Source organism: Phyllobates terribilis, unplaced genomic scaffold (genome assembly GCF_046119375.1).
Source record: "Phyllobates terribilis strain yellow unplaced genomic scaffold, ASM4611937v1 Scaffold_2__4_contigs__length_985480577, whole genome shotgun sequence".
Taxonomy (NCBI): Eukaryota; Metazoa; Chordata; class Amphibia; order Anura; family Dendrobatidae; genus Phyllobates; species Phyllobates terribilis.
Window position 1 is genome coordinate 680474959 of NW_027362762.1, and position 24118 is coordinate 680499076.

Genomic DNA, 24118 nt, shown 5'->3' on the forward strand with positions numbered 1-24118 from the left:
CCTGAGTTTATTTTAATAAAGCAGTAGCCAATAACTAATAATTAAAAAAAAAAAAAATTTAAAAAATCTTCTTCCCGGTAAACTTCTTTTAATGAATAATTTAGTGTTGTGTTCATGATGACCTGATCAATTCCATTCTATTACTGTGCAGGCAATATTGTTGGGCTGGATTCAGATGACTGTAATGCAGGAACATATTTTGAGGTTTTTGCGTTGTTTTTTTGTTTTGTTTTTTAATTCTGAGTTAAATGATCCAAACTATTAGCATTTATAGATTCTTATGAAGTTGTTGGTTCAGGTCAACTCTGTCCCATTGAGCTACTGCAGTGATCAATGTTGAATGTACAGGTGCTTCATAAGAGGTGTGGCAGCAGTATAAAGGCTATGACTTGTTAATCCATGTGAGTATTCTCTGTAAAAGTTAAACCCTTTAAAATTGTTGTTTAGCCGGGTTACATAACGTACACATTATGCAATTATCCACACGTCTATATGACCAGTTGCAGAGGTATGGAACTTCTAAATATATCTGCAAAGGGTGTGATTAAGCACCTAAAAATTTCATTTCCCATAATCTCATTTATAAGGATCCTCCCTTCCTCTTACAATATGTTCCGTTCTGATTTGGACATTAGGGTCCTTAAAATAAACTATAAATTTGTTTTGTTTTTTTAAGATCAGATATTATTGAAGCTTGTTATTTTTATTAGAATTCATAAGATGATAGTAGTTAAAGTGGTGATATGGGAGTATGTATAACTGTAATTAAAATGGAACAAATATAGTAATTTAATCTCATTTATGTTTTCAGGTACTGATAAACCTAGACCACTGAGTACAGCATTTCCACGAGTGGAAGAATGGGCCCCTGTTGCTAGAATTCCCCAGGGTTACCACAGTTTTCCAAGGATAATACAGGTTTCTCGTGAGGAAAACCCGGTACATACAGCTGAATCCAAGCTTCCAGAATCTGACTCAGACCAGGTTAAGTCCTGGCATGGGAAACCAAAAAGCATGTCTTCAATTAACAGAACACAAACAGGGGAACCTCAAGTGGACTTCCTGATTATACCACCTCCTGAACCATTCAGAGATCCTCAAGTTCTTATAGATAAGAGACGTTCTGTTAATGATCCTACAGATGCACGTGAAGTAAGATATGAGAAACCGCAATTTAGACCAGCTACAATCACAGAATATAAAGAGATGCCAGCTGTAGTAAAGCCATTTACTATACCAACACCACTGTTTCCAAGAGTCTCCTCCCCAAAGAATACCACAAGTTCACAAGAAACTGTTACCCAAGTTGAAGAAAAACTGGTGGATGTCAAACAAGGCCCACCAACAGCACCAAAGCCACGTGCTCTGCCACCCCATATAATCATTAAGTCAAGCTCAGGTGTGGTATCTAATCTAGACCCACAGAGTAGACCAAGAACATTTTCAGCACATGAGAGATATAGTGACAAATCTCATGAACCTACAATTCCAAAGGTTCCTCCTTCCAAGGAACATGAGCGTGCTAGGCTTGAAGCACTACAAAAATTGGGCTTTATTGTAAAATCAAGTTCACAAGAGAATATTTCATTGAGGTCCTCAAAGACCGATCTGTCTCTACCACAAAGTGTTGGTGACCAAGGTGACAGAGATCTTAACAGGAAAAGTTATGAAAATCCGCAAAATAGAGTGGATGTAATGGGAACAAATTCTACACAACCTTCAATTCTTCATAAGGCCGATGATGGCCAAGTAAGAAACGAAAGCCCAAACAAGAACGGAAAAAGCATGAAATTAAGCTCTCTAGAAACAGTGGCGTCTGTGAGTGGAGCGACTTTAATTCACAAAGACCCTAATACAGTGGAAATGGCTCCACCTCATATTAAAAGTAGTATTTTTGGAAGGAGCAGGCCCAGTGTTAAGGTAGATATGAAAGAAAAAGCAGATGATGTAGAAATTCAAACAGCCAAGTCTTTAACTGAGTTCCCCACTGCCACCGATGGTTCTTCTAAGAACACTGAAGCAGACACTGCAAAACACAAATCGCCATCACATTCTTGTCCTTCGTCAAAAGTAGATATCAAATCTGATAAATCTGGTTATAGCACTAATTTATTAAATACTGGATCAGATGCTTCTTTAAAAAGTCTAAAACAAGACCTTGATAGAAAACCTTCGACTTTAAAAACGGCACCTGTGGAGAAGCAACCTGTCTTTCCTGAAATTCAAGAAAAATTGGGTTCCTCTGAGAATATTAGTACCAGTCCTGGAAAACCCTTTAGTTTTCCTCGACCAAAGGAGATTGTGGTCACTCGCCATAGTCCAGAAGTTCATGGGAATGATAAAGTCCTTGATAAGAGCAACAGGCATAGTGCTCATTTTGAACCTTCCAATGAACCATACCTTCACTTTCCTCAAGGCTCCGTTCCTGGTCTCAGACAAATAAACTTTAAGGCAAACACCTTAGAGCGCTCTGGCGTGGGCCTTAGTGGGTCTATGGCAAGCAATGAAAAGGAGTCTCAAAAAGCGAACAGCTCGTTCTTCAAGAAACCACTGTTTTCTGGGAATTTCTTGCGAAGCAGTCGACCTCGGCCGGCGTCCCTTGGCACTGGAAAAGACTTTGCCAACTTGGAACCATCTACAGCGGATGGGGAAACTACTGAGAAGCGATCTTTCTTTTCAAGGCCTTCTCGCTCTTCTGCTCCCGTTACTAGTGTTAAAATTACTCCTAAGGGAACTTCAGAAGAGCATCGGAAAGAAGCCTTGAAAAAGCTTGGCATTCTAAAGGAATAAAATGTACATTGTGTGAATTTACCTGAAAGGTAATGTGTAGTTACAGTGCTCTTTATGACACTGATCTTATTTTAGCCATGGAATTTTTGAATTTAAGACTTTTTCCCTCCTTAAAGGAATTTTATCACCAGGTGTTTGCCACCTAATCTAAGAGCAGCATATGTAGAGAAAAAGACCCTGATTCCAGTGACGTGTCACTTACTGGGCTGTTTGATGTTGTTTTGATTAAATCAGTGTTATCTGCAGGATATGATCACTACAAGACTAGAAAACCAGTTGCCATGTAGTCCTACATATTCATGACCTCTGTATAACTCTTCCCCCACCACTGACAGCTTTCTGTGTACACTGTACATAGACAGAAAGCTGTCAATTAGTGGTGTGGGTGGGGTTATACAGAGGTTGGCACTGACAAAATTGGTAGATATGAAGCAAATGGTGATTTTGTTAAAACTGCGGCACAGAGCCCAGTAAAGTGACACATTGCTGTAATCTGGGTCTTTGCCCTTACATCATGCTGCTTTCAGATGGGGTATCAAATCCTGGTGACAGTTTCCCTTTAAGACTGCAAATCATCATCTTTACCAAAAAATTTTTTTTTTCTTTTTTTAAATTCCTTTGCAACCTAAAGAATATAATTCATACGCCTTAATGCAGATATAGGTAAAGTTTACTAGAATTCCTTGATGGTATCTAGGTTGCTGTTCCATGCAGCTGAATCATTGTACATGACTGTAAATCCCGTGGCACATACCGTATTAATAGGGATTCCACATTGTTGAGTTCTACATAATTTTTTTACTCTGACGTATGTGCTGTAATGCTAACATATTGTAATAAAATATTTTTTTGTAATGTTTTCTCAGTACTCCTAAATATTTCTATTTAACATTTGGATTATCCAGTTTCCTTTTGGTGCCAGGGTAATGTACAATCCTTTTAACACATCAATGTAAATACATAAAGTATTAACCCTTTGTTCTTTAAAGATACTTTATGAAAATTTAAATTAAACCAAGTCACATCATTAAAGAAAACTTTTAGTGTGAGTCATGTAAACACGTAATTGTCGACTTTCATCTGCCAATTCACTGTGAAGGTCTTTATTTTATTTTTCTTGTGCATGTTTAGAAAAATCTGGTCGGTCTGTTATATACTGTGTAATCATGAGATGCTCTTGGTTTATGTACGTTTTGTTTTATTGCACACTCAACTTTCCTGTACATTGCTTCATTAATAAAGTTTTAATCTTTTTGAACTTGTTTTGATTCTTTTTGAAATACTTGTAACTTTTAAAATGTTCCTAATTTTAATAGGAAGAGATTGGGATGGCCTTTCAATGCCACACTAGCAGCATAGGGTAGACTTCTTGGTGCGATTGGGCATATTAAGATGTGTACAGTCATGGCCAAAAGTATTGAGAATGAGACAAATAGTAATTTTTCCAAAGTTTACTGCTTCATTTTTTGTAATGGCAATTTGCATATACTCCTGAATGTCAAAGAGTGATCAGCTTAAAAGCAATTACTGTACTTGCAAAGTCAATATTTGCCCAGAAAATGAACTTTAACCCCCAAAACACATTTCAACATCATTGCAGTCCTGCCTTAAAAGGAGCAGCTAACATCGTTTTAGTGATTGATCCATTAACACAGGTGTGGGTGTTGATGAGGACAGGGCTGACGATCAATCAGTCATGATTAAGTAAGAATGACATCACTGGACACTTTAAAAGGAGGCTGGTTCTTGGTATCATTGTTTCTCTTCAGTTAACCATGGTTATCTCTAAAGAAACACGTGCAGCCATCATTGCACTAAACAAAAATGGCCTAACAGGGAAGAGTATCGCAGCTACAAAGATTGCACCTCAGTCAACAATCTATCGCATCATCAAGAACTTCAAGGAGAGAGCTTCCATTGTTGTCAAAAAGGCTCCAGGGCGCCCAAGAAAGACCAGCAAGCGCCAGGACCATATCTTAAAACTGTTTCAGCTGCGGGATCGGACTACCAGCAGTGCCGAGCTTGCTCAGGAATGGCAGCAGGCTGGTGTGAGTGCTTCTGCACGCACTGTGAGGCGGAGACTCTTTGAGCAAGGGCTGGTTTCAAGGAGGGCAGCACAGAAGCCACTTCTCTCCAGAAAAAACATCAGGGACCGACTGATATTCTGCAAAAGGTACAGGGAGTGGACTGCTGAGGACTGGGGCAAAGTCATTTTCTCTGATGAATCCCCTTTTCGATTGTTTGGGACATCTTATTCGGAGAAGAAGAGGTGAGAGCTACCACCAGTCTTGTCTCATGCCAACTGTAAAGCATCCTGAAACCATTCATGTGTGGGGTTGCTTCTCAGCCAAGGGAATCGGCTCACTCACAGTCTTGCCTAAAAACACAGCCATGAATAAAGAATGGTACCAGAATGCCCTCCAAGAGCAACTTCTCCCAACCGTCCAAGAGCAGTTTGGTGCCCAACAATGCCTTTTCCAGCATGATGGAGCACCTTCCCATAAAGCAAAGGTGATAACTAAATGGCTCATGGAACAAAACATAGAGATTTTGGGTCCATGGCCTGGAAACTCCCCAGATCTTAATCCCATTGAGAACTTGTGGTCAATCATCAAGAGACGGGTGGACAAACAAAAACCAACAAATTCTGGCAAAATGCAAGCATTGATTATGCAAGAATGGACTGCTATCAGTCAGGATTTGGTCCAAAAGTTGATTGAGAGCATGCCAGGGAGAATTACAGAGGTCTTGAAGAAGAAGGGGCAACACTGCAAATATTGACTTGCTGCATTAACTCATTCTAACTGTCAATATAACCTATTGGTACTCATAATATGATTGCAATTATATTTCTGTATGTGATATAAACATCAGACAAACACTAATAAAAACCAGAGGCCAGCAGATCATGTGAAAATATAATTTTGGTGTCATTCTCAAAACTTTTGGCCATGACTGTAGGCTGACCAGGCAAAGACCTTGTTGTGCCCCTAGACTTGGACCTATTAAAAGGCCACCCAATAGAGCACTATTTATACCCAGTTATGATACGCATAATTTGCAAAGTTGTGTATTGGTAGGTCACACCTTTTTGGCCATATGGCATTTTCCAAGATTGTTATAGTGCTCCTATAGGTATTGTACAATAATGGGAATTCTTTTTTTTTTTTTTCCCCTCATTTGCGTAAGCAAATTGAAAGATTGCCCTCCCGTTCACTGTTACATTATTGTTAGTAATAAAGTGCCCACTATGTTCGAGAGTCATGGAAAAAAATTGCTTATATTTTGTTTATAATTTATTAATACATATAAGGTATGAATGACCTTTTAATCTCCTTTTGTCCTTCATTTTAAAGGGGTTGTACACACAACAACCCATTTTTAAATCTTATATTCCTTTTAAAATGAAAACCCCATATACTCTCCTCCCAAGGCTTAAACAACATTGGCTTCAGGGCTCACATTGCATAAAAATGTCATGCTAGCCTCCGGAGACCCGGTGCAGATATTGCTAAATAAAGGTGTCAGTACGCGAGGTGTGTGTCTTATTTTAGAAGTGGTTGTTCAAGTAGCTTTGTTGCAAAAATTGTTGACCCTGACTCATTCTATATTCAATCTTGACTTGCACAAATGAATTTGCTGGAAACCAAAAAATAAAAAAAAAGCAAAGCATTCAGATGAATGGAACTGACAGTCACATTAATTTCGGCATACATCTGTGTGAATATACTCTAAGGGTAACCTAATTACTAGTAGTTACGGTATACTTTGATTATATCAATAATAGGTTTTGGGGCACTTTATTTCTTTACCACAGTTTAAGGCTTGTTTACTGCATGTTGATCACTAATTACTTAGAGGAAAATGTTTTTTCACAGTTAGGTAATGCATGTGGAGAATGTAGGGTATGAACACTAAAATGTCTGCAATTGAAAAGATATATCCAAAAGAGAGATCAATCATTGTTTCCAGACAGAAATGGGTTAAGGCCTAATTAAATGTAACTATTTAGAGCATTTACTTCAGAGTTTACCTTTTACCTTTCATCCATGTGTGTTTTTGAGAAGAGGAAACGCCTTCATTAAATATGCATTGGTACGTGGAATTTCACTGACGTGCCCCTAGGGCCAGAAACACTGGCTGAACTGCTCTGGCTGGTCTTGGGTGAGTGTTGTGTAGCTGAGATTTTACTTTGCGGTGTCGTCATAACATGCGCATATAGCCACTGCTAGGTTTTCAGTCTTACCTTGCTGTGCTTTATTTTCATTGGCATAGATATCTTGGTAATTGCAAAACTGCACAGAGGTGTCATTTGTTATAGGTGCATCTGGTAAAAGTGAAGAAAGTGTATACATATGTTATGGAATGACAAGCAATAGTCATGAGTGGGGAGAGGACTTGCCATGAGTCCCTTCCAAAACAACTTTTAGTTAGCTTTTGCAAAAGAAAAGTGATAAATTATCCATAATGAGCACTGATAAGTGCCGATTCTAATGTTCCTGCTGTCTGGAGGAAAAAATTAAAATTGTAGTCTTTGACACAGTGCAATATAGATCTGCTTTTAATAAACACAGTTGTGTCATTCACTGTACATAAACTATAATAGTTGTAAGGAGAGAGGGCCTACTGACTTGCCTACAACTACAGGTGCATCTCACTAAATTAGAATATCATCAAAAAGTTACTTTATTTCAATTCTTCAATACGAAAAGTGAAACTCATATTATATAGAGTCATTACAAGCAGAGCGATCTATTTCAAGTGTTTATTTCTGTTAATGTTGATGATTATGGCTTACAGCCAATGAAAACACAAAACTCATTATCTCAGTAAATTAGAATACTTTATAACAGCTTGAAAAATGATTTTAAAATCCGAAATGTTGGCCTACCGAAATGTATGTTCAGTAAATGCACTCTATAATTGGTCGGGCTCCTTGTGCATCAATTACTGCATCAATGTGGTGTGGCATGGAGGCGATCAGCCTGTGACACTGCTGAGGTGTTATGGAAGCCCAGGTTGCTTTGATAGCAGCCTTCAGCTCATCTGCGTTGTTGGGTCTGGAGTCTCATCTTCCTCTTGACAATACCCCATAGATTCTCTATGGGATTAAGGTCAGGCGAGTTTGCTGCCAATCAAGCACAGTGATACTGTTGTTTTTAAACCAGGTATTGGTACTTTTGGCAGTGTGGACAGGTGCCAAGTCCTGCTGGAGAATGAAATTTCCATCTCCAAAATGCTTGTCGGCTGAGGGAAACATGAAGTGCTCTAAAATGTCCTGGTAGATGGCTGCGGTGACTTTGGTCTTGATAAAACACAGTGGACCTACACCAGCAGATGACATGGCTCCCTAAACCATCACTGATTGTGGAAACTTCACACGAGACCTCAAGCAGCTTGGACTGTGTGCCTCTCCACTCTTCCTCCAGACTCTGGGACCTTGATTTCCAAATGAAAATTGGAACTCTGGGACCTTGTGGAGTGTGTCAATGACTGCCTTCTGGACATCTGTCAAGTCAGCAGTCTTCCCCATGATTGTGGAGCCTACTGAACAGACTAAGGGACATTTTTAAACGCTTAGGAAGCCTCTGCAGGTATTTTTTGTTAATTATTCAAATTTACTGAGATGACTTTTGTGTATTCATTAGCTGTAATCCATAATCATCAACATTAACAGAAATAAACACTTGAAATAGATCACTGTTTCTAATGAGTTTCACTTGTATTAAAGAACTGAAATAAATAAACTTTTTGATGATATTCTAATTTAGTGAGATGTACCTGTATGTGTGGATTACCATAGTAAAGAAAAAAACAACTGAAAAGGAGTAGACCAAGTAGAAGACAGATGGCGGAGCTGGAAGAGGCATATGACGTCACGGAGTACTGAAGGGACTAAAAGGCGCGTAATATTCAGGGACTCTACCCAGGGCCGGCTCCTGGTTTTTGTGGGTCCCGGGTGAAAGAGTCTCAGTGAGCCCCTTTAACACATACCACGATTCATGATGCACAGATACCGCAGATAGATATAGATAGATATACACTGCTCAAAAAAATAAAGGGAACACTCAAATAACACATCCTAGATATGAATGAATGAAATATTTTCATTGAATACTTTGTTCTGTACATATTTGAATGTGCTGACAACAAAATGACACAAAAATCATCAATGGAAATCAAATTTATTAACTAATGGAGGCCTGGATTTGGAGTCACCCCCAAAATTAAAGTGGAAAAACACACTACAGGCTGATCCAACTTTGATGTAATGTCCTTTAAAACCATTCAAAATGAGGATCAGTATTGTGTGTGGCCTCCACGTGCCTGTATGACCTCCCTACAACGCCTGGGCATGCTCCTGATGAGGTTGCGTATGGTCTCCTGTGGGATCTACTCCCAGACCTGGACTAAAGAAACAGCCAACTCCTGGACAGTCTGTGGTGCAACGTGACGTTGGTGGATGGAGCGAGTCATGATATCCCAGATGTGCTCAATCAGATTCAGGTCTGGGGAACGGGCGGGCCAGTCCATAGCTTCAATGCCTTCATCTTTCAGGAACTGCCGACACACTCCAGCCACATGAGGTCTGGCATTGTCCTGCATTAGGAGGAACCCAGGGCCAACCGTACCAGCATATGGTCTCACAAGGGGTCTGAGGATCTCATCTCGGTACCTAATGGCAGTCAGGCTACCTCTAGCGAGCACATGGAGGGCTGTGCGGCCCTCCAGAGAAATGCAACCCCATACCATTACTGACCCACTGCCAAACCAGTTATGCTGAAGGATGTTACAGGCAGCAGATCGCTCTGCACGGCATCTCCAGACTCTGTCACATCTGTCACATGTGCTCAGTGTGAACCTGCTTTCATCTGTGAGGAGCACAAGGCGCCAGTGGCGACTTTACCAATCCTGGTGTTCTGTGGCAAATGCCAAGCGTCCTGCACGGTGTTGGGCTGTGAGCACAACCCTCATCTGTAGACGTCGGGTCCTCATTCCACCCTAATGGAGTCGGTTTCTAACCGTTTGTGCAGACACATGCATATTTGTGGCCTGCTGGAGGTCATTTTGCAGGACTCTGGCAGTGCTCCTCCTGTTCCTCCTTGCACAAAGGCGGAGGTAGCGGTCCTGCTGCTGGGTTGTTGCCCTCCTACGGCCTCCTCCATGTCTCCTGGTGTACTGGCCTGTCTCCTGGTAGCGCCTCCAGCCTCTGGACACTACACTGACAGACACAGCAAACCTTCTTGCCACAGCTTGCATTGATGTGCCATCCTGGATGAGCTACACTAACTGAGCAACTTCTGTGAGTTGTAGAGGCCGTCTCATGCTACCACAAGTGTGAAAGCACAACCAACATTCATAAGTGACCAAAACATCAGCCAGAAAGCATTGGTACTGAGATGTGGTCTGGTCCCCACCTGCTGAAACAATCCTTTATTGAGGGTGTCTTGATAATTGCCAATAATTTCCATCTATTGTCTATTCCATTTGCACAACAGCATGTGAAATTGATTGTCAATCAGTGTTGCTTCCTAAGTGGACAGTTTGATTTCACAGAAGTTTGATTTAATTGGAGTTATATTCTGTTCTTTAAGTGTTGCCTTTATTTTTTTGAGCAGTGTATATAACTAGTACAATGCCAAAGATTTCACTTCTTACATTACATGACCGATATCTATTGTAAATTCTACAATAGCTCAAAAACCGGCAAATCGTTCCATACATGATACTGGTCCCCATATAACTCTCCATACAGGATACTGGTCCCCATATAACGCTCCATACAGGATACTGGTCCCCATATAACGCTCCATACAGGATACTGGCCCCCATATAATGCTCCATACAGGCTCCCATATAATGCTCCATACAGGCTGTGCCCCCACATAATGCTCCATGCAGGCTGTCCCCCCCCCCCATATAATGCCCCATGCAGGATGTCACCCCCCTTATAATGCCCCATGCATTATGTCACCTCCCTTATAATACCCCATGCAGGATGTCACCCCCCCTCCCATATAATGCCCCATGCAGGATGTCACATTTTCCCCCATATAATGCCCCATGCAGGATGTCACTTTTCTCCCCATATAATGCCCCATGCAGGATGTCACTTTCCCCCCCATATAATGCCCCATGCAGGATGTCACTCCCCCCCCTTTTAATGCCCCATTGTGGATGTTACCCCTATTATAATGCCCCATGCAGTATATCACACCCCATATAATGCCCCATACAGGATGTCATTCCCCCCAAATAATGCCCCATGCAGGATGTCACTTCCCCCCCTCTTTATAATCTTTATAATGCCCCATACAGTATGTCACTCCTCCCTTTTGATGCCCCATGCAGTATGGGACTCCCCCCCTTTTTAATGCCCCATGTAGTTTGTCATGCCCCCTTATAATGCCCCATTCAGTATGTCACTCCCCCCCCCTTTGATGCCCCATGCAGGATGTCCTCACCCTCCCCTTTTTAATGCCCCATGCCTCCATACATTTAAAAAAAAAAAAATCAAATACTCACCTCACTCCTCCTCACCTGCTGCCGCTGCTCATGTCCGGACTCCAGCGTCGCCGGCGTCTTCCTGCTCTGTGCTGCCTGTGACTGCTCAGGGGAGGGCGCGGTTGAAAGACATCACCGAACCCTCTGACCTGAGATGTCACAGGGAGCGCACAGCAGGAAGACAGCGGATCTGTGGAGGCACGGGGAGAGGTAGGTATTGCGCCGGGTGCTGGGGCCCTGAGCAAGTGGAGGGCCCCGGCACGGGTCTCCTCCGCTCACGGGTCCCATAGCGCGTCGGGGTGCCTGACTGCAAATGGGCCCCCCCGCTTGCTCAGGGCCCCGGCACTTGCCCGGGTGCTGACGCCGGCCCTGACTCTACCAGCTGGAGCGCCTCTGGCTCTATAGACACAGCCTCCTGCTCCAGAGCACCTTTTGGCTCTACGAACACAGTTTTTTTTTCCTGCAGCCTGCCTCCATGTGCTACACAGCAACAGCTCCAGGCAGACATCTATGAAGGCTCAGTGAGTAACCTGCTTTACAGCTTTACACACAGCACAACACTGCATTCATGCTTCACCTTGGTGTGTGATTGTATCTCGTGCAGAGTGGACTCTGCATACATATTTGTATCACAATAAATGAGAAATATGGTGGTTCAGTCACTACACAAAGAGGCAGGGCTTAGTGGATAAATGGGCTTGGCCTCATTGAGATGGGCAGGGCTCCGTTGAGCTATTTATTTTTGAGGTAGCCCCTTCCAAGGAGAGCTATTTTGGGTTGAGATACAAACGATCTCCAATATTTCTGCCATTATTGGTTCAAATTTAAATAAAATAAATACGATGCATCGGAGAAAAGAAAATGACACACAGCCAGTTTCTGAGTGTACAATTCTTGTCTACCCTCAGATCCCAAGCAAGTATTTTATTACACCCCCAGAAGAAAGGGGATGGCTACGGACATTACCTAACACAGTATTTTAATTGGAAATAATGCTTGAAAATTATGGATCTCCAGAAGCCCTTGAAAGCTCACTCTGTCCAATTAACTATACTTTTAAAAACGAAGGAAAGCTTTAACTCAAAGACACGTCTATATAAGATACAATGCCCTACGTTGTTGCTTTTATGAAAAAAAACCCCTTATGAAGCTAATATTAAACTACAAATTTATCAAAGATATATAGATAGATTTAATTGTCTAAATAATAAAGCCAAAGTATACATTTTTACCATAACAGTATGCTGCATGTGTTTAGTGTGACTGCTGTGTATGCTAGATGTGTCTAATGTGTGAGCGGTGTGTATGCACAAGTCCTGCACGTGTTCATTGTTCTTGTAACTGACATGTATAACACACAAATTTAACCTGTATAATACAACAATTACAGTGTGTGTATATGTGTGTGTGTGTGTGTGTATGTATATATATATATATATATATATATATATATATATACACTGTATATAGATAAATATAGATAGATATATATAGATATAGCTATATAGATACATATATATAAATAGAGATATACAGTACAGACCAAAAGTTTGGAAACACCTTCTCATTTAAAGATTTTTCTGTATTTTCATGACTATGAAAATTGTACATTCACACTGAAGGCATCAAAACTATGAATTAACACATGCGGAATTATATACTTAACAAAAAAGTGTGAAACAACTGAAAATATGTCTTATATTCTAGGTTCTTCAAAGTTTAGGGGTTTAGGTCCGGAGACTGGCTAGGCTACTCCAGGACCTTGAAATGCTTCTTATGGAGCCACTACTTGGTTGCCCTGGCTGTGTGTTTTAGGCAGGGCCTGACTGGGTCAAAAAAGGAGCCGTGCCACACAAAACCCACCAGCCCACATACTATAAGGGTATGTGCACACGGTCGGTATTGGTAGCGCTTTGAACGCAGGTGAATCCACATGTGTTCATTGAACCTTGCGGATTCACCGCATCCTATACATTGCACTGATATAATTTCTCTTGCGGAGACTAGCGTCTCCTCAAGAGAAATTGACATGCTGCAGTCTGGAAAGACACGCCACATGTACGTGTCCGCAGGTGATCCGCAGGTGCAAGGAGACGCATAGTGGACATGGGATTTCTACAAATCCCATCCACTATGCTATAACATCTGGCCACTGTGGATTGCACGCAGCACAAGTGCGCGGCGTGCAATCTGCAGCAATTACTGATTGTGTGCACGTACCATAACACTCATTATCCCTGATCAATGAATTTTGCTTGACTTTGTCATGCCCCTCACTCTCCTAAAAGGAGTTATTTGAAGAGCCGTATGTGAATAGCGCCACAGTGAGTATGATCGGCCACAGCTCCATTTACATGGTGCTTTACAGAGCTCTGATTCTCGTGATCATGGGGGTCCCAACAGTCGAATCTCCAGCAATTGGACAGTTATCCCCTATCCAGAGGAGAGGGGATTACTTGGGATAATCAATTTAAACAGGTTTTCCAAAATGTATTTTTATTTGGTCATAGTAATATTGAAAATACTAAACCAATATTGACGCCTCTCCGACAACAGGACTGGAAAAGTGGTACTGTGCAGTGTATATACAGGACAGGAGGAGTGGTACTGTGCAGTGTATATACAGGACAGGAGGAGTGGTACTATGCAGTGTATATATTCAGGACATGAGAAGTGGTACCGTACAGTGTATATACAGGACATGAGAAGTGGTACCGTGCAGTGTATATACAGGACATGAGAAGTGGTACTGTGCAGTGTATATATACAGGACATGAGAAGTGGTACTGTGCAGTGTATATACAGGACTGGAGAAGTGGTACTGTGCAGTATATATACAGGACATGAGAAGTGGTACTGTGCAGTGTATATATACAGGACATGAGAAGTGGTACTGTGCAGTGTATATACAGGACTGGAGAAGTGGTACTGTGCAGTGTATATATACAGGACAGGAGGAGTGGTAATGTGCAGTGTAGATATACAGGACATGAGAAGTGGTACCGTGCAGTGTATATACAGGACATGAGAAGGGGTACTGTGCAGTGTATATATACAGGACATGAGAAGTGGTACTGTGCAGTGTATATACAGGACTGGAGAAGTGGTACTGTGCAGTGTATATATACAGGACAGGAGGAGTGGTACTGTGCAGTGTATATATACAGGACAGGAGGAGTGGTACTGTGCAGTGTATATATACAGGACAGGAGGAGTGGTACTGTGCAGTGTATATATACAGGACAGGAGGAGTGGTACCGTGCAGTGTATATATACAGGACAGGAGGAGTGGTACCGTGCAGTGTATATATACAGGACAGGAGGAGTGGTACCGTTCAGTGTGCATATACAGGACAGGAGAAGTGGTACTGTACAATGTATATACAGGACAGGAAGAGTGGTAGTGTGCAGTGTATATATACACAGGACAGAAGTGGTACTGTGCAGTGTATATATACACAGGACAGGAGAAGTGGTACTGTGCAGTGTATATATATATATATATATACAGGACAGGAGAAGTCGTACTGTGCAGTGTATATATATACAGGACAGGAGAAGTCGTACTGTGCAGTGTATATATATACAGGACAGCAGAAGTCGTACTGTGCAGTGTATATGTGGCGCCCCTGCGGGTTCAGTCACCACAGAGGTACTGCATCTCACCCAGAGGTGTGGTACCCCACTCTCAGGTAAGGATGGGGTACTACCCGGGACCCACCCACCTGCATCCAACACTACACCATTCCAGACCAGCAGGAGGGACAAGATGCATGCGTACAGTGCTGAGCCCTGTCCCTGGTTGGAAGGGGGGAAACTAAGAGAGGGGGAACAATGTAGTGGGTGTGGGTGGAGGTAGTAGATCAGGGGAGCACTATCAGAAGGGGTATAAGTAAGAAAGGAACCATCTAGAAGCAGTCAGACAGTAGAGATCAGTCAGAGGAGAGAGAGTTGGGAGCAGGAGCTCTGGAGGAGCTCTGCTCAGGAGTAGTGGAGAAAGGAGCTGGCCTAGTCTGAGAGGCCCAGGAGGACAGACTGAGAGAAGAGGATGGGAGCAGAGGGAAGGCTCCAGAGACAGAGGGGATCCCAGGGGCACAGTGAGTGCAGAAGCCTCCCGTGTGCCCGAATCTACACGGATGTGGAGGGATCAGGCTGCAGAGGAGACTGGCCCCTAAACTAGTGGAGAAGAATCGGGCTCAGCTAGATAACCGGAGGCTACTGTACTTTCAAGGTGCAGCTGCCCACTACCACAATTACATCGCCAAAAAGGTGGCCGCATAGGGTTCAGGGGACTGCACGTTGCCCGACAAGACCCGAGGCGACTGGCTTGGGACACTGATTGTGAGTTGCAGGGCAGGAGGGAGAGAGCCAGCGCAGGAAGACGACCGATAAAGGAACATAGAATCCTGAAATACTTGAGAGCTGCTGAACCCCTTCCTTGGTGATCGCAGGACGACGTGGGTGGTTATAAGCTGGCAGTTGTAACCAGGAGCAGCGTGATAACTGTGAGTAAAATCTGAAGACTGCACCCTACTGTGTCCTAGAATTGCTGCACCATCACCAGCCCTGCGCTACACAGCACCAGCAACATCTACCTCATAGCATCATTGTATCCTGCCCTGGGGCTAAGCTCTGCCTGTGGAGAGCTGAACCAACTCTGCTGCGTCACCACCAGCTCCAGAGGATCTGCACCGCAGTGGTAGTGTAACATGTTGACATGTCTTTCTAGTAATGAGCTCATATTTATGACAGTGTAAATCTCTCCTGCAATGACTTTGTCCGGCCATTAGGGCTCAGCAAGAAACAAGTAAAGAAAAAGCCCAAGGATCTGTAAAAAAGCCCGGGAAAGAGAGATCCAGGAAGTCCTGTGAGAAGGCGACATGCGTCTGAATGCTGAGTGACATTGGAGAGCTTGTACAGACTGCAGCCAGACAGTGTGTCCAAGAAGAAGCTGTGCCTTGTGAGTAACTGAGATATGTGACCGGTCACCAACTGTGTAGTCAGTTAGGGAAAGCTAGTTAGTGATTCCAGTAGTGCTGAAAACTGCCTGGTGTATATCACTGCTGATGGACTGATCAGGCTTGATCCAGAGATTGTGAAGGATGTGGTACTCTAAGACTCTGTGCACGTGGATACTACAAAGGAGCCCTGTTGTGAACTACACTTTGAGACTGAGATTGATTCTAATTCCTGCTTACACCTGGATGTGCTGGAGAGCTTGGTGAGAAGGAGAAGCTGATCAAACCCTGTGGCCGGAGATCAGGGTCTAATTAAAGGTTTAGTTTGTTAACTGTTTGTATATGTATTAAGTCTGAGATATTTCTCTTTGCTCTTGTAAGAAGAGAAACTGTACACTGTATAGGTAATGCGTTGGTTAAATATATATGAGTGTTCTCTAAGGGGAAAACAAGGGTACCCAGATCCCATTGTATTAGTGTGGGAGGGGGGTGTAAGGTTATATTCCTGGGAGGACCACGCGCCACGTCCGCGGTAACATCCTGGGTAGGCCCTGTACTGAATAAGGGTGGGAGCGGCATAGCCCAGGGGTAGTTTGACTCATTCCCGCGAGATTGGCACTTGGGCTCTCTCGGGCTGCATAACTTGTATTTTGTGTTAGTGGCTGTTGTGGCCCATATTTTATAGAATTGTTTAACCCTGTCAATTTTTGTGACCAGTATAAAGAAAGTTATTTGCCACTATACGAGGTCGGAGTCATTCATAGCAGCGCCGTATTCCTCATACACATTCGACCGGCGTTCCGGTCGTTACAGTGGCCCCATATAGCCGCATACCACAGGTGGCGTCACCAACACTAACTGTAAAAACTTTATTCCCCTTTTACTTTTCCCCTTTAATTGACCGCCCTGGGTCACGGACCGGGTCACTGCCACCGTGACATCCCCAGCATCGATCGGCCCGGGTACCAAATACCCCACGGCCCAGGGGGCATGTCATATGTATTGTGAGGCAGTAACCGGGATCATATATGAGGGACGTTATATATCCCCAGAATGTGTACAGAGACCTATTAAATCCATTGGAGTGCATTGCAGTCACAAACTCACCTGTGAATGAAAGTGAGCATTGACCTGGTCAGGCTATCTGGCTAAGGCAGATTAAGTAAAACCCGGCAGGGCCTTCATTTCTTGGGGGAGGCTACAGGAAGGCAGTGGGGCGGCCTCCTCCCTCCAACCCGGGTTTTCCAGTGGCTCTTGCCACAGGTCCTTTAAAGACCCTGCACTAAGGATTAGTGTTGTTCTGTATTGGAACCTGCTAGGAGCTTAGCAGGAAAGCTCAGCAGGATTGAAGGTGGCTGAACCCACGCCTGGGAAGGCTCTGCACCTGTCAGGCTCTGAGCGGCCCGGCGTGGCCGTTGCCCACGGCAACCGTTGTTTAAGGACTCGTGTTAACCCGGCTGCGAACCGGAGGACTTTTCTGTTTACCTGTGAGTTGCTGAATAAAGCTGTTTATGTTGGACTTGCTTGGGTCACTGCCGCAGTCACTGCACGGTGTGAACACCGCCGCCTTACAGTTTGGTGGAGAATGCGGGCATAGTGACTGAGGCATACCCCACCGGCAGCTGCATGACCACCATCCGTCCTGCCACCTTTCAGCCCCATCCCGTGGACAAAATGTAGGAGCTGTTAAAGCAGCTGGTACTTACCCATCAACAGCAGCTGCAGTCTCAGCAGTAAAAGCAGGAGCAGCACCAGAGTCTCCAGCGGCAACAGCAGGAGTGGGAACAACAGCATAATCAGCAGCAGCAGCTACTGTACCAGCAGCAGCAAAAAACAAATGAACTGTTGCTGCAACAGATTGCTGCCCTGAGGGAGACCCCGAAGGCACCAGCCCCAGAATGTCGCGAGGCCCGGGACAAGGTTCGCTCAGCGTTTAGGAAGATGGGACCGGAGGATGATGTGGAATCCTTCCTGACCATTTATGAGCGCGCAGCAGAGTGGGAAAACCTACCGGCCGGCCAGTGGGCAGAAGTGGTGGCTCCATTTCTGGTCGGCGATGCCCAAAAGGCCTACTTCAACCTCAGTTGGGAGGATGCCCAGGACTACCAGAGGCTCAAAGGTGAGCTCTTTGCCCGACTGGGGGTCAATACATACATGAGGGCTCAGCATGTATTTTCATGGGCCTATGTGGAGACCCGACCCGTCTGGTCTCAAGCTTATGACCTCCTGCAGCTGGTAAAGAGGTGGCTCCAGCCTGAGACTTTGTCTCCATCCCAGATGGTGGAGAGGGTTGTGGTTGACCGGCTGGTGAGGACTCTGCCAGCTGCTATCCAACGTTAGGTGGGGCAAGGAGACCCCGGCACACTCAACCAGGTGGTCAGACTGATCGAGCGCTACTCGGCCACTCAGGACTTTATCCGGAACTCTGCCCCCTTGCTGCTGTCACGCCGATCCCTGCCAACCCAGGAACCGGGAAAGGGGTCGCATTTCTCTGCTGAGGACAGTCAGCACCGTACCCGTGCTGAAGGGGTACCCCGGAATGAGAGTGGCAAGAGACCGGTTCCCTCCCAAACAGTCATAAGACCTAACAGTACCTCCACCGTTAGGTGCTGGAGGTGTCGGGGGATGGGACATCTGGTTGCTAACTTCCCCCTGACTACGGAACCCATGGACTGCGGGTTTAACCGCTGGGTCTCAATGTACGCCTAGACCGTCTGCACTGCGAGCGCCGACCCCCCGGACAGTGAACCCCAACTGTGCGAGGTACTGGTTAATGGGTACCCCACAGAGGCCCTCCTAGATTCGGGAAGCCTAGTGACTTTGGTAGATGGGTTGCTGGTGGCTGGAGACAACCCCAGTGGACGGACAGTCGGGGTTGTGTGTATATATGGGGACCTCCGAGAGTACCCAACCGCGGAGGTAGTTTTGTCCACGCCATGTGGAGACATAAAACATGTGGTGGGAGTGGTAAAAACTCTTCCATATGAGACTGTGTTGGGAAAAGACTTGCCCCTGTTCTGGACTCTGTGGAAAAACAAAATCCACTCTCCCCCGGTAAAATGTGTTACAGGCGCTGTACCCGACAAACCCGAGTCAGGGGTACCTGCTGTAGGGGTGTCCAACCTAGGGACAGAGTGTGACCCTGATAGGTTTCCCCTAGAGGTGCTGGCAGGAGAGGTCGAGGAGACCAAGTCGATCCCCGAGCTGGAAGTGTCCCGGGGCACATTTGGGACAGCTCAGCTACAGGATCCCACTCTGACTCGGGCGCGGGAAAGGGTGTTAGAGGTAAATGGCGTAGCTCAACAGCCGGTGCAGATTCTGCATTTCCATGCATGGTAGTCAACGGTGAGTTGCTCTATAGGGTAGACAAAATCAGGGACGAGGTCGTGGAACAGTTAGTGGCACCTTAGTCGTACCGTCGGGCGATTCTGGAGTTGGCACACACACACCTGCTGGGTGGACACTTAGGGGTTAAAAAGACGCAAGAGCGTATCTTGTAGTGCTTCTTTTGGCCGGGGATTTACGCAGAGGTCCAAAAGTACTGCGAATCCTGCCCCGAATGTCAGTTGACCACACCCACCGCAAGTTTCCGTAGTCCATTGGTACCCCTGCCAGTGATAGAGGTACCTTTTGAATGGATTGCAATGGACTTGGTAGGGCCCATTGTAAAATGCACTCGTGGCCACCAACATATACTGGTGGTCGTCGACTATGCCACCTGTTACCCGGAGGCTATACCGCTACTCTACACCTCTGCAAAACTGATTGCACGGGAGCTGTTTGCCATGTTCTGTCGCCTTGGACTACCTAAGGAGATCCTGATGGATCAGGGGACCCCTTTTATGTGCAAAGTGACAAGGGAACTGTGCAAACTGCTAAAAATTAAACAATTGCGCACTTCGGTGTACCACCCTCAAACCGACGGGCTAGTAGAATGGTTCAATAAAACCCTCTAGTCCATGTTAAAAAAGGTGGTTTCTAAGGACGGAAGGGATTGGGACATGTTGCTACCCTATTTGATGTTCGCCGTCTGTGAGGTACCTCAGGCTTCCACAGGGTTCTCTCCCTTTGAGTTATTGTACGGCAGACACCCTAGGGGTCTGTTGGACGTAGCCAAAGAGACGTGGGAACAAGAGACGACTCCACATAGGAGTATAATTGAACACGTGGCTAGTATGCAGGACCGGATCCCAGCGGTCATGCCCATCGTGAAAGAACATCTGTTAGATGCCCAGGCAGCCCAGAGGCGCACATACAATAAAAGAGCCAGAGTCAGGTCTTTTAACAAGGGCGATCTAGTGTTAGTACTGGTACCCACAGCCGAGAGTAAACTCATGGCCAAGTGGCAAGGGCCATATGAGGTTCGAGAAAAGGTGGGGGGGGGGGAGGGTAAATTACCGGGTGTATCAGCCCGGAAGGAGGAAACCTGAGCAGCTTTATCATGTAAACCTGCTAAAAGATCGAGAGTGTTTAGTTACAGACATCACTCTGGGCATATCACCAGAGAGTTCTCTACCTTCAGCCAGGGATGCATCCGGGGGAGAGGTCAGGATAAGTGATGCTCTCACTAAACAGCAGCAACGGGAGGCTCACTCACTGGTGCAGCAGAATACCGACGTGTTCTCAGAGCTACCGGGTAGGACTACAGTTCTCCAACATGACATTGTCACCGAACCTGGGGTAAGGGTGCGAATGAGACTGTACCGGGTACCCGAAGCCCGGAGGCAAGCCATCACAGCTGAGGTAAAACAAATGCTCCAGTTAGGCATCATCGAAGAATCACGGAGTGAGTGGGCTAGCCCCATCGTACTGATTCTGAAACCAGACGGATCGTTACGCTTCTGTATCGATTTCCGAAAATTAAATGAATTGTCGAAGTTTGACCTTTATCCAATGCCCAGGGTGGATGAGCTGATTGAGAGACTGGGGCAGGCCCAGTACTTTACCACGCTCAATCTCACCAAGGGTTACTGGCAGGTACCTCTCCCAAAATCGGCGAAGGAAAAGACCGCCTTCATAACTCCGGAGGGTCTATATCACTATGTGGTCTTACCTTTTGGGTTACAAGGGGCCCCGGCTACATTCCAGAGGTTGATGGACATAGTGCTCAAGCCTTATCAGGAGTACGCGTCCCCGTATCTAGATGATATTATCATATTTAGCACCGATTGGCATACGCATCTATCCCAGGTACAAGCAGTGCTGGATTCTCTCAGAGCCACGGGGTTAATGGCAAACCCAAAAAATGTGCGATAGGGCTAGAGGAAGCCCAATATTTGGGGTATGTGATTGGCCAAGGAGTTATCAAGCCCCAAATCAATTTAGTTGAGGTCATAAAAAGTTGGCCTAAACCATCAAGTACAAAGCAGGTGAGGGCGTTCCTTGACACCTTTGGGTATTACCGCTGGTTTATACCTAATTTTGCTGGGAGAATTGCGGCCCTGACCGATCTCTTGAAAGGAAAAAAATCGGTAATGGTTCAGTGGAACCCTCAGGCAGAAGAAGCCTTTCAGTCCATGAAGTTGGCCCTGTGTGGACAGCCGGTCCTCATCAGCCCCAACCTCAAGGAAAACTTCATTGTACAGACAGATGCCTCGGAGGTAGGCCTGGGGCGGTATTGTCACAAAAAGTGAATGGTGAAGAGCACCCGGTCACCTACTTGAGTAGAAAACTTGTCCCGGCAGAGAAAAACTATAACGTGGTAGAGAAAGAGTGTTTGGCTATTAAGTGGGCCTTGGAATCGCTACGTTATAATTTACTCGGGCGTCAGTTCTTCTTGGTGATGGACCACTCACCCTTGGTATGGATGAGAAATGCCAAGGAGAGGAATGCGCGAGTCACCAGGTGGTTCCTGTCACTGCAAAATTTCAGTTTCTCTGTAGAACATCGCCCTGGGAAGTCGCAGGCAAACGCGGATGCCCTGTCCCGGGCACCCTGTATGGTGTCAAATGTTCAACCCCACAAGTTTGAACATAGGGGGGGGGATATGTGAGGCAGTGACCGGGATCGTATACGAGGGACATTATATATATCCCAGAATGTGTGCAGAGACCTATTAAATCCATTGGAGTGCATTGCAGTCACAAACTCACCTGCGGCTGCAATGCAGGAATGAAGGTGAGCATTGACCTGGTCAGGCTATCTGGCTAAGGCAGATTAAGTAAAACCCGGCAGGGCCTTCATTTCTTGGGGGAGGCTACAGGAAAGCAGTGGGGCGGCCTCCTCCCTCCAACCCGGGTTTTCCAGTGGCTCTTGCCAAAGGTCCTTTAAAAACCCTGCACTAAGGATTAGTGTTGTTCTGTATTGGAACCTGCTAGGAGCTTAGCAGAAAAGATCAGCAGGATTGAAGGTGGCTGAACCCATGCCTGGGAAGGCTCTGCACGTGTCAGGCTCTGAACGGCCCGGCGTGGCCGTTGCCCACGGCAACCGTTGTTTAAGGACTCATGTTAACCCGGCTTTCTAACATCAGCCAGAAAGCATTGGTACTGAGATGTGGTCTGTGGTCCCCACCTGCAGAACCACTCCTTTATTGAGTGTGCCTTGATAATTGCCAATAATTTCCATCTATTGTCTTTTCCATTTGCACAACAGCATGTGAAATTGATTGTCAATCAGTGTTGCTTCCTAAGTGGACAGTTTGATTTCACAGAAATTTGATTCACTTGGAGTTATATTCTGTTGTTTAAGTGTTCCCTTTATTTTTTTGAGCAGTGTACAGTACAGACCAAAAGTTTGGACACACCTCATTTAAAGATTTTTCTGTATTTTCAAGACTATGAAAATTGTACATTCACACTGAAGGCATCAAAACTATGAATTAACACATGTGGAATTATATACTTAACAAAAAAGTGTGAAACAACTGAAAATATGTCTTATATTCTAGGTTCTTCAAAGTAGCCACCTTTTGCTTTGATGACTGCTTTGCACACTCTTGGCATTCTCTTGATGAGCTTCAAGAGGTAGTCACCGGAAATGGTTTTCACTTCACAGGTGTGCCCTGTCAGGTTTAATAAGTGGGATTTCTTGCCTTATAAATGGGGTTGGGACCATCAGTTGTGTTGTGCAGAAGTCTGGTGGATACACAGCTGATAGTCCTACTGAATAGACTGTTAGAATTTGTATTATGGCAAGAAAAAAGCAGCTAAGTAAAGAAAAAATGAGTGGCCATCATTACTTTAAGAAATGAAGGTCAGTCAGTGCGAAAAATTGGGAAAACTTTGAAAGTGTCCCCAAGTGCAGTTGCAAAAACCATCAAGCGCTACAAAGAAACTGGCTCACATGAGGACCGCCCCAGGAAAGGAAGACCAAGAGTCACCTCTGCTTCTGAGGATAAGTTTATCCGAGTCACCAGCCTCAGAAATCGCAGGTTAACAGCAGCTCAGATTAGAGACCAGGTCAATGCCACACAGAGTTCTAGCAGCAGACACATCTCTTCAATAACTGTTAAGAGGAGACTTTGTGCAGCAGGCCTTCATGGTAAAATAGCTGCTAGGAAACCACTGCTAAGGACAGGCAACAAGCAGAAGGGACTTGTTTGGGCTAAAGAACACAAGGAATGGACATTAGACCAGTGGAAATCTGTGCTTTGGTCTGATGAGTCCAAATTTGAGATCTTTGGTTCCAACCACCGTGTCTTTGTGCGACACAGAAAAGGTGAACGGATGGACTCTACATGCCTGGTTCCCACCGTGAAGCATGGAGGAGGAGGTGTGATGGTGTGGGGGTGCTTTGCTGGTGACACTGTTGGGGATTTATTCAAAATTGAAGGCATACTGAACCAGCATGGCTACCACAGCATATTGCAGCTGCATGCTATTCCATCCGGTTTGCGTTTAGTTGGACCATCATTTATTTTTCAACAG

At 45.0% G+C, this 24118-nt stretch overlaps 1 protein-coding gene and 1 long non-coding RNA gene across 5 annotated transcripts in view; both read left to right on the forward strand.

Moving 5' to 3' along the window:
- Positions 1–4048, forward strand: part of CUNH1orf116 (chromosome unknown C1orf116 homolog) — a 38910-nt gene extending 34862 nt beyond the window's left edge. For all 3 annotated transcript variants that reach the window (XM_073666905.1, XM_073666907.1, XM_073666914.1), the window contains exon 4: positions 812–4048. In XM_073666905.1, the coding sequence (XP_073523006.1) occupies positions 812–2790 (1979 nt within the window). In that variant the 3' untranslated portion in view covers positions 2791–4048. The remainder of the gene's footprint in view (positions 1–811) is intronic.
- Positions 4049–6919: 2871 nt separating this feature from the next.
- LOC141252926 (uncharacterized) overlaps positions 6920–24118 on the forward strand; it is a 60666-nt gene continuing 43467 nt past the window's right edge. Inside the window, exon 1 of one of the 2 annotated variants that reach the window (XR_012314154.1) lies at positions 6920–6954. This is a non-coding gene — a long non-coding RNA (uncharacterized lncRNA). Of the gene's footprint in view, positions 6955–11760; positions 11817–24118 lie in introns of those variants that run through there. The other variant, XR_012314155.1, reaches the window with a different exon arrangement.